General features: G+C 35.8%; 1 protein-coding gene across 1 annotated transcript; it reads left to right on the top strand.

The window, feature by feature from the left end:
* The first annotated feature begins 1,117 nt into the window (after positions 1-1,117).
* Positions 1,118-14,916, top strand: LOC128694355 (uncharacterized). Its single transcript, XM_053784469.2, has 2 exons — positions 1,118-1,261; positions 8,854-14,916. The coding sequence occupies exon 2, from the start codon at positions 8,854-8,856 to the stop codon at positions 12,796-12,798; it is 3,945 nt and encodes a 1,314-aa protein (XP_053640444.2). The 5' UTR covers positions 1,118-1,261; the 3' UTR covers positions 12,799-14,916.
* The last annotated feature ends 1,745 nt before the right edge of the window (positions 14,917-16,661 follow it).

Raw genomic sequence — 16,661 nt, 5'->3', positions numbered from 1 at the left:
CACCCAGGATAATCCAAGAAACTCAGTGCGTCATCGAGGACTGTCTAACTTATTTCTATTGGGGTCCTTAATCTTGTCCCCCAGGATGCGACCCACACCAGTCGACTAACACCCAGGTACCTATTTGCTGCTAGGTGAACAGGACAACAGGTGTAAGGAAACGTGTCGAAATGTTTCCACCCGCCGGGAATCGAACCCGGGCCCTCCGTGTGTGAAGCGGGAGCTTTAGCCACCAGGCCACCGGGCCACACCGGTTCCTTGTGAGTTCCCGCCTTCTTTCCTCAGCCTGATCACCTGGTCTTGGACTGTTGTCTTCCTCCTGATGTGGCTATACAGCAGTTTCGGGTCAGACTTGACTTTCGATGCTATGTTGTTTTCGTACTGTCGCTGGGCCTCCCTCCTTATCTCTGCATACTTGTTTCTGGCTCGACTAATCTCCTTATTTTCTTGTGTTCTTTGCCTTTTGTACTTTTTTCCATTCTCTAGTGCACTTAGTTTTTGCCTCCCTACTCCTTCGGGTAAACCAGGGGCTCGTTCTGGTCTACCTATTATTTCTGTTTACCTTGGGAACAAACCTTACCTATGCCTCCTTGCATTTTGTTGTTGTTTTGTTATGTGTTTGTGTAAGATGGCAAGTTATAGCTATTGTAAAGACGTAGGTAGTCATCATTATGTTTGTTTCTGATAAAGATAACTGTTATCATAAAGCCTGTTCTCTTCCTCAAGGTTAAACAGTGATGCGTTCCTGTTTCGTGTTTTATCATATCTTTTATTATTTCTGATTCAAAATAAAAAATGAATATATTCGATTTAAAAGATAGAACATCGAATTAGCTATTGAACGAAACTATTATATAAAAAAAAACATTGCAACAGACAATGGCTTCTGAAGCTCCACGGGAGGATGACGCCGTGCTCATGCAAGGGTGCCATTTATTGCCATCAGTATTCAGTTTGTCACAGATTTCGTATACATACTCGAACTTCCATAGTTTATGTACAGCACATGTTGAACCATCTCATTTAGCAAGTTCAACCTGCATAATATATGTATGGAGTTATGATAGGATAACTAGACCTTCCTAAGGAGATTGTGTCGCCGTTGGCAGTGGCGAAGCTGAGTCGAGAAGCATCGTGGGTGTTTAGTTCCTCCGTTACAAGCACAGTAACCCACCGCCTCCCGATGGCCCAACTAAATTGTTTATATAGTCGTTGACATAATCTACTTATGGCGTAAGCTTTACGTCAACTACATAAAAAGGTACGCTAGGCAATAATGCAATTTACTGTTTTTGTGACTAAACTAATTTACTAAGAGATAAGTGTTAAGTCTGCGAACTTAACCAGTTGTGTGCATGAGATATTTATCATATAACGTTCTCACAGTAAGTGATGTTAGCAGATATATACAGACCTATGCAACAAATACACGGCCGAGGTAACCAATACATGATGAAAGACGTAATAAATGCATTAGAAACAAGGTGACAAATCTCTGAGAAACAAGGTGACAAATCTCTGAGAAACAAGGTGACAAATGTATGAGAAACAAGGTGGCAAAAGTATGAGGAACAAGGTGACAGATACATGAGGAACTAGATGACAAATACATAAGGAACAAAGTGACTATATCATTAACAAGGTGGCAAATACATGAAGGGAGTGAGAGGAACCGATTAGCTGGACTTGAGTCCTGGAGGGGTGGAGTACAGTGTCTGCACTCTGAAGGAGGGGTGATGATATGTTGCAGTTTTTTAACTGTATTGTCGCTTCACCTCTGCCAAGACAGTGATGGAGTGAATGATAATGAAAGTGTTTCTTATTTATTCAGATCACCCTGTTTTGTTGGGAAACGGCAGATTATATATATATATATATATATATATATATATATATATATATATATATATATATATATATATATATATATATATATATATATATATATATATGTCGGGCGACAGATAGGAGCTGCTGACCACAGGGAGGAGTGCAAGATCAGCAAGTACAGGGACATAAGCCAACAATATCAATATGTCCCAGTGGGATCAGAGACCTTGGGATCATGGGGGAAAAATGCAACACGTTTCCTTAAAGAACTGGATTCCAGACTCATCGACACCACCAGGGACCCAAAGGCAGCCACTTTCATGTTCCAGTTCCTCAGCATGGCCATCCAGAGGGGAAATGCTTGCTGCATACTGGGCTCGCGTCCAGCTTCGGAGGAGCTGGAGGAGATTCATAACCTTTGATATATTGTACCAATGTATTCATGTTTGTATTTTCTATTAATGTATTCTGTTTATTAATAAAGTTCACATGTAGCTTAAAAATATAGGGGGTGGTAGGAGAAGAAAATATTCAGACACCTCCGGGGAGAACCTTGAGTTTTCCCTGATGTCCGTTTATTGTCTTCTCTGAGGATGAGGCTCCCCAGTCCAGCTATAGAGGTGGTACCTCCCTATATATATATATATATATATATATATATATATATATATATATATATATATATATATATATATATATATATATAGCTATATACATATATCGTGCCGAATATGTAAAACTGGTCAATTAGCAAGAACTCATTTAAAATTAAGTCTTTTCTAAAATTTTCTATTATACGTTTAAAGATATATTTTTTTTTCAAAAATACTGATGAAAAAATTTATAATTTTGCACCAAAAGAATCTTTGAAAACTTACCTAACCTTATTATAACAAGAACAATTTATTTTAGCCTAACCCAACTAAATACATTTTATGTAAGTTTACAATAATTTAATGATAAACACAATGAAATATAATATTTTCGTTAGGTTCAGAATGATTTTCCATATTGCATACACAAATTTTCGCTTGTCCTATATGGCAAGATGGGCGTTGCTATTTAAGCCAAGATCGCAAGTTATACATACTCGGCACGACATATATATATATATATATATATATATATATATATATATATATATATATATATATATATATATATATATATATATATATATATATATATATATATATATATATATTATATATATACAAACACTGATCTCTGGCTGAAGGAGACTCGAACCTACGAACCTTAGAACAAGGTATGCAGTGCTTTACCAATCTACCCACACTGGACAATACCTTGGCGTGTAGCTTGCGCTACACGTTTGATCCAAGGCAGCCAGCTTTCAGGGAGAAGGCTTATAGTTTTTCATCTCATCCCATGCATGCATCAGCCTTACTAGAGATATTAACAATGCAAGGAATTCGCGAGAGCAGGCGATATATATACACAAACACTGATCTCTTGCTGAAGGAGACTCGAACCTACGAACCTTAGAACAAGGTACGCAGTGCTTTACCAATCTACCCACACTGGACAGGCGAAATTATTTACAAACACTGTCTCTACGTCCACAGCAGGACTCGAACCTGCTAACCTGTATCAGAGTCCACACTACTTTACCACCAGACTAAACCTGCGATAAGTGCTTGGGGGGGGTATGGGGAAACATCGCTTAGCTTCCGCAAAGTAGTATATAAATAAAAAGTGGAAACTTAGAAAGTTTCTAAAGTCACATTTTAATTACATTTTTTAAGATTCAATTTACTGAATTCCAGATCCGGCACAATTTTTAGTGTCCATGTTTTTTTTCCAACTTACTATATAAACTGTTTTCGTAATCAAACCATACCCCCGGCCGGGATTGAACCCGCGGTCATAGAGTCTCAAAACTCCAGCCCGTCGCGTTAGCCACTAGACCAGCTAGCCACAATAAGATTCATCCAACTAGGTATATTTCTACACCATAGGAAAGTTAGCACAGGCACCACTGTGACCACAAATGCAAGTTTTTACAGACGAATCTCCAGCTAGCGTGGCCGTGACGAACTCTAGCTCAAGTCCCTTCACTGCCGTGTCATTACGATTTCTTGAGTCATGTTTTCGTAATCTGAGACCGAGGATCGTTTTCAGATTTTCATTACAGCTGTAACTAGAGGAAGGTTAATGTAACTACTTGTCTGTCCAGCCTCAATATAATCAATGTTATTTTTGTCCATTCTTGGACTTTATTTATATGCAATAATTTTGAAGTATCTTGTCATTAGGCTCAGTAATGGTGTATATTACTTAAAATATAATTCAGATTGATGAATTAGACACATGTGCAACTCTTGGGTATCTTTATTGAGGAAATGTTTCACCACACAGTGGCTTCATCAGTCCTATACAGAGAAGAATGGTGAAGATCAGAAGGAGTTTGAGGTAATCAGTCCCTCAGCCTGGAGTCGATCTCCACTATTCTTCTTTGTATGGACTGATGAAGCCACTGTGTGGCGCAACATTTCCTCAATAAAGGTACCCAAGTGTTGCACATGGAACGGAAATGGTTATAAGTATGACCATAATTTTTAAAGAGATGGACCGGTAAGCCAGCGGAAGGCCTCGGTCAGATGACTAAAAGCTCCAACTGGGCACATCATATGACCAAGACCTGCATCAGGAAACACTTGTTCTGTTTCCTGCCAAACTTTACTAACCAACCAACATGTGTCTAATTTATCAACTTGTCGGTTCTCTGAACCATTTATCAACTTGTCGGTTCTCTGAACCATTTATCAACTTGTCGGTTCTCTGAACTATTTATCGATTTGTCGGTTCTCTGAACCATTTATCAACTTGTCGGTTCTCTGAACAATTTATCAACTTGTCGGTTCTCTGAACCATTTATCAACTTGTCGGTTCTCTGAACCATTTATCAACTTGTCGGTTCTCTGAACCATTTATCAACTTGCCGGTTCTCTGAACCATTTATCAACTTGTCGGTTCTGAACCATTTATCAACTTGCCGGTTCTCTGAACCATTTATCAACTTGCCGGTTCTCTGAACCATTTATCAACTTGCCGGTTCTCTGAACCATTTATCAACTTGCCGGTTCTCTGAACCATTTATCAACTTGCCGGTTCTCTGAACCATTTATCAACTTGTCGGTTCTGAACCATTTATCAACTTGTCGGTTCTGAACCATTTATCAACTTGTCGGTTCTCTGAACCATTTATCAACTTGTTGGTTCTCTGAACCATTTATCAACTTGTCGGTTCTCTGAACCATTTATCAACTTGTTGGTTCTCTGAACCATTTATCAACTTGTTGGTTCTCTGAACCATTTATCAACTTGTCTGTTCTCTGAACCATTTATCAACTTGTTGGTTCTCTGAACCATTTATCAACTTGTTGGTTCTCTGAACCATTTATCAACTTGTTGGTTCTCTGAACCATTTATCAACTTGTCGGTTCTCTGAACCATTTATCAACTTGTTGGTTCTCAGAACCATTTATCAACTTGTTGGTTCTCAGAACCATTTATCAACTTGTCGGTTCTCAGAACCATTTATCAACTTGTCGGTTCTCAGAACAATTTATCAACTTGTCGGTTCTCAGAACCATTTATCAACTTGTCGGTTCTCTGAACCATTTATCAACTTGTTGGTTCTCAGAACCATTTATCAACTTGTTGGTTCTCAGAACCATTTATCAACTTGTTGGTTCTCAGAACCATTTATCAACTTGTTGGTTCTCAGAACCATTTATCAACTTGTCGGTTCTCAGAACCATTTATCAACTTGTCGGTTCTCAGAACCATATATCAACTTGTCGGCTCTCTAAACTATTTATCGATTTGTCGGTTCTCAGAACCATTTATCAGCTTGTCGGTTCTCAAAACCATTTATCAACTTGTTGGTTCTCAGAACCATTTATCAACTTGTTGGTTCTCAGAACCATTTATCAACTTGTCGGTTCTCTGAACCATTTATCAACTTGTCGGTTCTCTGAACCATTTATCAACTTGTCGGTTCTCAGAACCATTTATCAACTTGTTGGTTCTCAGAACCATTTATCAACTTGTCGGTTCTCAGAACCATTTATCAACTTGTCGGTTCTCAGAACCATATATCAACTTGTCGGCTCTCTAAACTATTTATCGATTTGTCGGTTCTCAGAACCATTTATCAGCTTGTCGGTTCTCAAAACCATTTATCAACTTGTCGGTTCTCTGAACCATTTATCAACTTGTTGGTTCTCAGAACCATTTATCAACTTGTTGGTTCTCAGAACCATTTATCAACTTGTTGGTTCTCAAAACCATTTATCAACTTGTCGGTTCTCAGAACCATTTATCAACAATTTAGATCGTTGCTGGAATACGTAGTTTCCAATTTAATATTTAAAACAGTGTATTTTTTCTCTAAAGTATCTTAACTATGACAACACTGAGCCGCTTTAATTATTAATGTCTCATAAATATTATGAGAAGGAAGTGAAGCTATCAATTTATTCTGTGTAAGAATAATTTCAGTTTATTCTGTGTAAGAATAATTTCAATTTATTGTGTAAGAATAATTTCAGTTTATTCTGTGTAAGAATAATTTCAATTTATTGTGTGTAAGAATAATTTCAATTTATTCTGTGTAAGAATAATTTCAATTTATTCTGTGTAAGAATAATTTCAATTTATTCTGTGTAAGAATAATTTCAATTTATTCTGTGTAAGAATAATTTCAATTTATTATGTGTAAGAATAATTTCAGTTTATTCTGTGTAAGAATAATTTCAATTTATTCTCTGTAAGAATAATTTCAGTTTATTCTGTGTAAGAATAATTTCAATTTATTCTGTGTAAGAATAATTTCAGTTTATTCTGTGTAAGAATAATTTCAATTTATTCTGTGTAAGAATAATTTCAATTTATTCTGTGTAAGAATAATTTCAATTTATTCTGTGTAAGAATAATTTCAGTTTATTCTGTGTAAGAATAATTTCAATTTATTCTGAGTAAGAATAATTTCAATTTATTCTGTGTAAGAATAATTTCAATTTATTCTGTGTAAGAATAATTTCAATTTATTCTGTGTCCGAATAATTTCAATTTATTCTGCGTACGAATAATTTCAATTTATTCTGTGTAAGAATAATTTTAATTTATTCTGTGTACGAATAATTTCAATTTATTCTCTGTTAGAATAATTTCAATTTATTCTGTGTACGAATAATTTCAATTTATTCTGTGTACGAATAATTTCAATTTATTCTGTGTACGAATAATTTCAATTTATTCTGTGTAAGAATAATTTTAATTTATTCTGTGTAAGAATAATTTAAATTTATTCTGTGTACGAATAATTTCAATTTATTCTGTGTAAGAATAATTTCAATTTATTCTGTGTAAGAATAATTTAAATTTATTCTGTGTAAGAATAATTTCAATTTATTCTGTGTAAGAATAATTTAAATTTATTCTGTGTAAGAATAATTTCAATTTATTCTGTGTAAGAATAATTTCAGTTTATTCTGTGTAAGAATAATTTCAATTTATTCTTTGTAAGAATAATTTCAGTTTATTCTTTGTAAGAATAATTTCAATTTATTCTGTGTAAGAATAATTTCAGTTTATTCTGAATTAAAAACTTGAGATCGTTGGAATCAATACTATAACCGGTGAATGTTTTTTTTTTTTCTGATCGGCTTCAAATTATCAACGTTTGTGTATCTTAGAGAAAAAAATAAAATTTTAGAGAGATTGTAGCCTCTGATTTTTATTATTTTAACAATAAAATAATGAGTATCTTATTATTCTTGACTACTGTAAAAAGCGGCTGTAAAACTGAAACATAAAAACAACCTAGAAATGCACTAAACCCGTAGTGCCCAACCTTACAGTATGAAAGGAGCAATTTGAAAAGTCGAATTTTAATGAAGGCCGCATTTTGTAATGATCAATATTAACATTATACTTATAGATGTATAGACAGCCTTAATTCATTACTGAATATATTGTTATAGTCACTAACCACACAATGGCAAGTGCTGTTGTCACTAACCACACAATGGCAAGTGCTGTTGTCACTAACCACACAATGGCAAGTGCTGTTGTCACTAACCACACAATCACAAGGATTATTGTCACTAACCACACAATCACAAGAGGTTAAGCTCATGAGTACCTTTAGTGTTCATTTCGTTCTTGACATCTAGAAATGTAAATATCTAGAAGAACAATTTCTAACAGTGTAGACATCACCGCAGCGTAGCAAGTGCTGTATGTGCTACTAGGATAAACCAGCACTGACCAGAGGTTAAAGATGGTTGTTAGAGGTGGCTATAAGGTTTTGCTTTAAATATTTTGTAATTGTTGACACTGTGCTGTGTGAACTCATAATTTCATGTGAGGGCCGCATCCATTTCCTAGAAGGGCCACATGTGTGGCCCTCGGGCCACTGGTTAGGGACCCAGCATTAAACCATCACAACGATAATTATTTACGCAGTTTTCAGATATTAGTTTTCATCTACAACCTTTAACGTTTATGAAACAATAAAGTGAATTTAATAAATATTTATTAATATAAACACACACACATACATATGTGAACACACAAACATATATTTATTAGAAATTTTATATATCACTGCAGTAGAATTTTATAGCCTCGCTGCAGTTATGTTTTGTGTGCACTGAGGTAGAGGGGGCTGGGCTTTGAGATACAGGAATCCCTTTCTAGGATCGTGCAGCGATCGAAATTTATATGGGAGTGGATTTAGATTTTAGGTGCCTTAAGCCCACTATTTGACTGGTTTCCTTTGTATAGGAAATACATCGATTTTACTTAAATAATAGAAATTAAGAAGGTTTGTACATATTTAGTGAACGTTAATTTTTCATTGTTGAAAAGTAAATGATTCAGCAGATATTTAAAATCAATAATATCTGAATTTTTAATGGGACCTCTTAATGTGTGTTTCATTCTATGATTACTAAACATTCCTCAGTAATTTTTTTGGTGTTTATATTACAGATGTTTATGGGTGGTGCAAGGTGGTCGGAGGGCCTGGTGATGGCACTCATGCCGGTTAGTCCTCCTCTTCTGCGTGCTGATGACCATCTTCTGTTGCGCTACTACGCTGCGATCATGAGAGTAGTGCGTCCTGTCTTTGTTCGGGTCCTGCAACTCTTCACTAACAACAGAAAAACCTTCAAGGAGCTTCTCTTTGAGCTTCCGGATTACTCCAACAGACAATACAAAAATGACTTCAGCAAAGAAGAGAGACAAAAGCTGGATAATAATGCTTCTAGTAACACTTTTGATATAACATTGCTGTTCTTGTTGCTGCAGCGTGTGTGTGGCCTTCCCAGCATTAACCATCAGAATTGGTCCACGCCGGATACACTGGAAAACAATTTAAAAAGACTGAAAAATCATAGGAATGATTTAGCTCATGAAGACCTAGCATTTTCTCCCGATGATCTGCAACGTTGTTTGTCTAACATAGAGGACCTTTGTCGTGAGGTGTTGAAGGAAACTGGCCGTAGATGCCAATGTACTGTGATAGATGATATTCGGGTGATGGAAGAAAGTTTAGAGGAGATATTAACGGGAGGTATAGATCTTTGGCAACCTTACAGAGAGGCGCTTTATAATCTACAGAAGGAACATTGCAACTTATTGATAAGAGAAGGTAGAAAAGAAATGAAGGAATTGTCAAAGAAACATCGCATTCTTAACCCATTTGTGTGGCTGCTGGAAGACAGATTTGCTCACTTGGATGTTGGTCACATATTTACAAATTTATACATAGAGGGGCAGAGGGAGGTCAGTACACGTGACATTTTCACTATACCTCTTAATTCAGGAAAATATCCTGATGTGTTAATAATGGTTGGACCACCGGGTATAGGGAAAACGAGCCTGACAAAATTTTGTTTACATGACTGGCTGTCAACTTCTTCTTCTATTTGTGGGATGGATAATTATGATATTGTACTGCTAGTGGAATTAAGACATGTTACAAGTGAAAATATCCAGGACCTAGTGTGTGAAGAGCTCCTTCCGCGAACATGTCTTCAGTTGAAGCGCGAAGATGTTCTGACATCACTGAGGCAAGTGTCAACTCTCTGGCTTCTGGATGGCTATGATGAAGCTACTAACAAAACGAAAGATTTAGTTAAGGAAATTATGAAAAAATTTCACAACTCTCAAATCATGATAACTTCTCGGCCTGACAATGCCAATGACCTTCATCTGTTAATTAATGAGGTACATCTTAGTAACACGTTGTATCAGCTGAGAGGATTATCTCCAACTATGTGGAATGTTTATGCTGAGAAACTGTTTTCTGTGTCTGTAGCAGATGAAGACATCCGCCGGGATTCTTGTGAGAAATTTATTAAATTTCTGAAAGAGAAAGAACAAGATATGTTTGAAATATTTAGTGTACCTTTGTTCGTGGTGATGCTGGTGGTGCTATGGCTGGAGAGTCCAGCAGAAGTTACCGGAGCCACCACAGTCACCAGACTCTACCACATCCTCATCAACCTCATCGTCAACACGATGACCAGACGCCCCCAGCTGACAGCTTTAGGATTCACTCAAAGCCAACTTCAGCGCAAGATAAATAATTTTCTTAATTTACTCGGCAAAATGTTCTGGGAAAATTCAAAAATGCTTATATTTGTTCTTCTGAGTGATCAAATTAAACAAATAGAAGAACTGTGTGAGAATTCTGGGTTGCCGTTCAGGGAATGCATGTCACCATTCTTCCTGGTGATAGTGACGGCAACAACTACTGGGACAACTGAAGAATATCATCCACTTCACCGGACAGTGCAAGAGTTCCTCGCTGCCCGAGCATTTTGCAACTGCATGATAACCCAAGGTTGTGATGTGCTTACCCTCGCTGCTCAGTGGATGCTAAAGCACAGGGAAAATCCATACCAACAAATGTCTTATGAAAATGAGTCTTGCAATAAAATAACCAGTGAAACAAATTTTGTTATGGAGAAACTCCATGAAGGAAGTGATGACGTCTATGACGATTACCACTTTGTGTCCACAAATTTTTCTTCTGTAAATTGCTTTTGCTCATTACTCATGTATTTATTTGGTGACACGTTTTATGATCCTGGTGAGATTGAGAGGGAATTCTGCAGCCACTATTTTTTAAATATGACATCTGGTAGCTTGTTGATCCCATTTGTATGTGGATATCTCAAAATGAATGATGCATTAACGCGATCTAGGGCAGAACAGATGATATATGTCGCTATTTGTGGTCAATATAAAATTAGGCAATTTTCTCTTTGGATGAAGCTTATTCATGAAACTGAGGAAGATAAAGAATTTATTCAGGAGTTAAATTCACAATTATTCTCTTACCAGTGGAATCCTAGTCCATTAGAGCTACCAACAGTGGCAAAACTCTTAGAGTTTATTACCCCAGAGTCAGTCCACGTTCATCTCTGTCGTTTAGATGACTACAGTAATAATAAGACATTTATTGATGAACTTCGTATACTTGCCAGATTTCCAATTAGAATTTCTCTCGATTTGCAAAATTCAATGTTGTCGAATATGAGACGCTTCTTAATATATGCTCAAGAGTGTTTGGCAGTACTGTTGGACCCAAGAGCCTCTTGCCACCTAACTGCTCTGTGTTGCCCACTAAACAAGGAAAGTTTATCACTGTTGCGTCATGCTCAACACCTTGAAGATCTGTATGTGAGGGTCGACAACCTGGAAGATCTGCAAACTTTAGCTCAGATTACAGACAGTCTCCAGAACCTTCAGAACCTATCAGCTTTCATAAATTTTACTTTACTAAATATTCGTGTCAAAATGCTTCCAACATTTAGATTAAAACAACACATTCAGCAGAATTATAATTTTGCAGACCTTCAAGGTAGCTATACAGAAATGTCTGGAGAAGATACTTTTCCAGAATATGATCTCATATACCTCAAGCCTCACAAATGCCCGCCACCCAAGGTTCCAAGTCATAAACTGTTGCATAGATTCTCGAAGAAGAAGACAATGAAGAAGAGGAGAAGAAAAATGAATCATTTGAGCGAGCCAACAATAACAGTTATTCCATATCCCACTCACCTTCAAAAACTGAAAACTAGATGGATTTATGAGTCACATCAGAGGATGTGGAACATGCCGTCTGCCCACTGCCACTCCCAGTGTGCTAAACGTAGGTGTGATCCAGATTTGTGCAATGACAAGTGCGCTCACAGAAGCTTCCCTCCTCCAGAGCAAACAAAGCAGGAGTGGTTTGACTGTCACAAAGCAATAAGCTACCATCATGTATGCCTTAAAAAGTTGAGATCATTTTATAAAATAATGTGGAAAATAATAGTTCAAAAATACAAACCCAAGAGACATATGTACACAAAATATTATGACTCGTATATTAAAACTTTTTGTTATGAAATGAAGGATGAGCAGTTCCGTGAGAGTATAGATGATATATTTATTGACTCACTTGAGGTGTGTGAATTACTTTTGTTTGAACACAAAGTATGCATCCAGAAACACCGAAAACATCTGACACACTTAAGGGAACCTAAAAATCCAGTTTCTTCTGTTCAGTTTATTTTAATTGATCCTTTCATTGTAGATGAAGCAACGTTTAGTTGTTTGGTGTATAAACTCTGCCCTAATCCACAGAGAATTGCGTTACTGCATACCAAGCCAGTGACTCTTAGTGATACAAGTATTGCTTACCATGTGTTGCATTTATATGAGTCATTCACTAGTGTTAAGCTTATAAACATACACTTTTCTGCCTCTTCTACTCAGGAGATTCTCTCATATGCTGGAAAACGTAATGCCAGTATTGAAAATATAATCAATATTATTAAGAAAAGTGCACCACATTTGACACTTAACGTGTCTTTTACTTTTGATCAAGAAATAAATCCAAAAACTCAAGGTCAAATGACGCATATATCGTTCGTTTGATAAAGAAACATGGTCAGAATCCCTGGCTACATATCTAGAAGTATAAATAATAGAAGTCCTCAGGTTTTTCTTCAACTCTACATATCCTTGGTTAGGCCTCATTTAGATTATGCTGCTCAGTTCTGGTCATCGTATTACAGAATGGATATAAATGCTCTGGAAAACGTATAGAGGAGGATGACGAAGTTGATCCCATGTATCAGAAATCTTCCCTATGAGGATAGACTGAAGGCCCTGAATATGCACTCTCTCGAAAGGCGTAGAATTAGGGGGGATATGATCGAGGTGTATAAATGGAAAACAGGAATAAATAAAGAGGATGTAAGTAGCGTGCTGAAAATTTCCAGCCAAGACAGGACTCGCAGCAATGGTTTCAAGTTGGAAAAATTCAGATTCAGGAAGGATATAGGAAAGTAATGGTTTGGTAATAGAGTTGTGGATGAGTGGAACAAACTCCCCAGTACAGTTATAGAGGCTAAAACGTTGTGTAGTTTTAAAAATAGGTTAGATAAATACATGAATGGGTGTGGGTGGGTGTGAGATGAACCTGACTAGCTTATGCTGCTGGGTCTCATAATGCCTTGCTCCTTCCTTAAGTGAAAGAGACCTGACTAGGTGGACCATTGGGCTAATTGGGGGGTGGAATGAACCTGCTTCGCATGGGTCAGTAGGCCTGCTACAGTGTTCCTTCCTTATGTTATGTACAGTACTCTTGTTAAAGAAATATGATTAGATGATGTATATACAGAACTTTTGATAAAGAAATAAATCCAACATCATATGGTGAGATTATGTATGCAAATGCATTTCAAAAATTTTCATTTAACATTTATTTAGGTATCCCCGAAGGGGGCCTTTAATTTGTTGCCTTATTTTTTCTTCCAACTTTCCCATTTTATTTCGCCTCATCGGATTGTCTTTAAATTTTAAATGTTTTGATCTTTCTAGAAATGCCATGTACAGATGTACGATGATCAAAGTTATTGAAACAATTCCCAATATCTTGGAATGTTTCTGATAACTTGCTAAACGCTCAGCAGTACAACTTCTAACGTACAAAAATGGTGCCTCATAATTAGTAAACAATGAAGAGAGAAACTAAAGTGGGTTGGTGCAGATTTGATTATTTGGTGTGTAAAATGGTACGAAATTTTCATTCCCATTTTATGAAGTTAAAAGTAGTTTAGTTTTCGTCTTCTGAGCCACTTCTTTATTTAACGTCTGATGTATATTATGGTCAGTATAGCAGTCACTCAGTTTGTGGGTCAGCAAACTTGTCAATGTTGAAACTCTTCAGAAAACTTGGAATCAATAATTGGAAATCTTATCATATTAGACTTTTTTTTTAAGAACTGCTAATTTTTTTTTCTTAGAGAAATGAGGAAAAGTTTGAACCTAATACAACTGAAAAAAAAAACTGACAAACATTAAAATTTATCTTTTGAAATATGATGAATTAAATGAACTCTTAAAAGCTGTGATCTGTCCCATTGTGAGCTGCAATTTTCTCGTCTCATCTAAAGTTTTTGTTATAGCCTCAGAACGCCTTATCCAACTGCCTTCAAGTTTTAGAGTTTATTGAATTATAACAAGATTGAGACTCATAGGGCAGGTAATCTCTGTTCGGTTTTGTTAGACCATTCCCAAAATGGATTTCCACAAGACAGCTATAAGCAGGCTCTACTGACTGGCTTCACAATTTCAGGTATCACAGAGTGATTGACGAAGCTTCATTGTTTCAATAACTTGTGTAAGTTGTTTCTGAAGCTTCATTGTTTCAATAACTTGTGTAAGTTGTTTCTGAAGCTTCATTGTTTCAGTAACTTGTATAAGTTGTTTTTGAAGCTTCATTGTTTCAGTAACTTGTGTAAGTTGTTTCTGAAGCTTCATTGTTTCAGTAACTTGTGTAAGTTGTTTCTGAAGCTTCATTGTTTCAGTAACTTGTATAAGTTGTTTTTGAAGCTTCATTGTTTCAGTAACTTGTGTAAGTTGTTTCTGAAGCTTCATTGTTTCAGTAACTTGTATAAGTTGTTTCTGAAGCTTCATTGTTTCAGTAACTTGTGTAAGTTGTTTCTGAAGCTTCATTGTTTCAGTAACTTGTGTAAGTTGTTTCTGAAGCTTCATTGTTTCAGTAACTTTCTGAAGCTTCATTGTTTCAGTAACTTGTGTATTTGTTTCTGAAGTTTCATTGTTTCAGTAACTTGTGTAAGTTGTTTCTGAAGCTTCATTGTTTCAGTAACTTGTGTAAGGTAAGTTGTTTCTGAAGCTTCATTGTTTCAGTAACTTGTGTAAGTTGTTTCTGAAGCTTCATTGTTTCAAGTTCATTGTTTCAGTAACTTGTGTAAGTTGTTTCTGAAGCTTCATTGTTTCAGTAACTTGTGTAAGTTGTTTCTGAAGCTTCATTGTTTCAGTAACTTGTGTAAGTTGTTTCTGAAGCTTCATTGTTTCAGTAACTTGTGTAAGTTGTTTCTGAAGCTTCATTGTTTCAATAACTTGTGTAAGTTGTTTCTGAAGCTTCATTGTTTTAGTAACTTGTGTAAGTTGTTTCTGAAGCTTCATTGTTTCAATAACTTGTGTAAGTTGTTTCTGAAGCTTCATTGTTTCAGTAACTTGTGTAAGTTGTTTCTGAAGCTTCATTGTTTCTGAAGCTAACTTGTGTAAGTTGTTTCTGAAGCTTCATTGTTTCAGTAACTTGTGTAAGTTGTTTCTGAAGCTTCATTGTTTCAATAACTTGTGTAACTTGTGTAAGTTGTTTCTGAAGCTTCATTGTTTCACTAACTTGTGTAAGTTGTTTCTGAAGCTTCATTGTTTCAATAACTTGTGTAAGTTGTTTCTGAAGCTTCATTGTTTCAGTAACTTGTGTAAGTTGTTTCTGAAGCTTCATTGTTTCAGTAACTTGTGTAAGTTGTTTCTGAAGCTTCATTGTAACTTGTGTAAGTTGTTTCTGAAGCTTCATTGTTTCAGTAACTTGTGTAAGTTGTTTCTGAAGCTTCATTGTTTCAGTAACTTGTGTAAGTTGTTTCTGAAGCTTCATTGTTTCAATAACTTGTGTAAGTTGTTTCTGAAGCTTCACTGTTTCAGTAACTTGTGTAAGTTGTTTCAAGCTTCATTGTTTTAGTAACTTGTGTAAGTTGTTTCTGAAGCTTCATTGTTTCAGTAACTTGTGTAAGTTGTTTCTGAAGCTTCATTGTTTCAATAACTTGTGTAAGTTGTTTCTGAAGCTTCATTGTTTCAGTAACTTGTGTAAGTTGTTTCTGAAGCTTCATTGTTTCAATTGTTTTGTTTCTGAAGCTTCATTGTTTCAATAACTTGTGTAAGTTGTTTCTGAAGCTTCATTGTTTCAGTAACTTGTTTAAGTTGTTTCTGAAGCTTCATTGTTTCAGTAACTTGTGTAAGTTGTTTCTGAAGCTTCATTGTTTCAGTAACTTGTGTAAGTTGTTTCTGAAGCTTCATTGTTTTAGTAACTTGTGTAAGTTGTTTCTGAAGCTTCATTGTTTCAGTAACTTGTGTAAGTTGTTTCTGAAGCTTCATTGTTTCAATAACTTGTGTAAGTTGTTTCTGAAGCTTCATTGTTTCAGTAACTTGTGTAAGTTGTTTCTGAAGCTTCATTGTTTCAGTAACTTGTGTAAGTTGTTTCTGAAGCTTCAGTTTGATTGTAATAAAATATGTTGGCCAAGACTGTCATCAGTTTTCCAATTATTGGATACCTCAATTTCCTCAATATATTTATTAATTTTTTTTGAGCTTTTCTGTGCATTTTTATTTCTTAATGTTTGAAAGTTACTCATTAAATATTTGTGACACCCTTCATACTTTCTCTTTGAGCTTCTTTTGTAAAAACGTATAAAACATATATAGAAGGT

The sequence above is a fragment of the Cherax quadricarinatus genome, chromosome 43 (genome assembly GCF_038502225.1).
Source record: "Cherax quadricarinatus isolate ZL_2023a chromosome 43, ASM3850222v1, whole genome shotgun sequence".
Classification (NCBI taxonomy): Eukaryota; Metazoa; Arthropoda; class Malacostraca; order Decapoda; family Parastacidae; genus Cherax; species Cherax quadricarinatus.
This window is presented reverse-complemented; position numbering and strand designations above follow the sequence as displayed.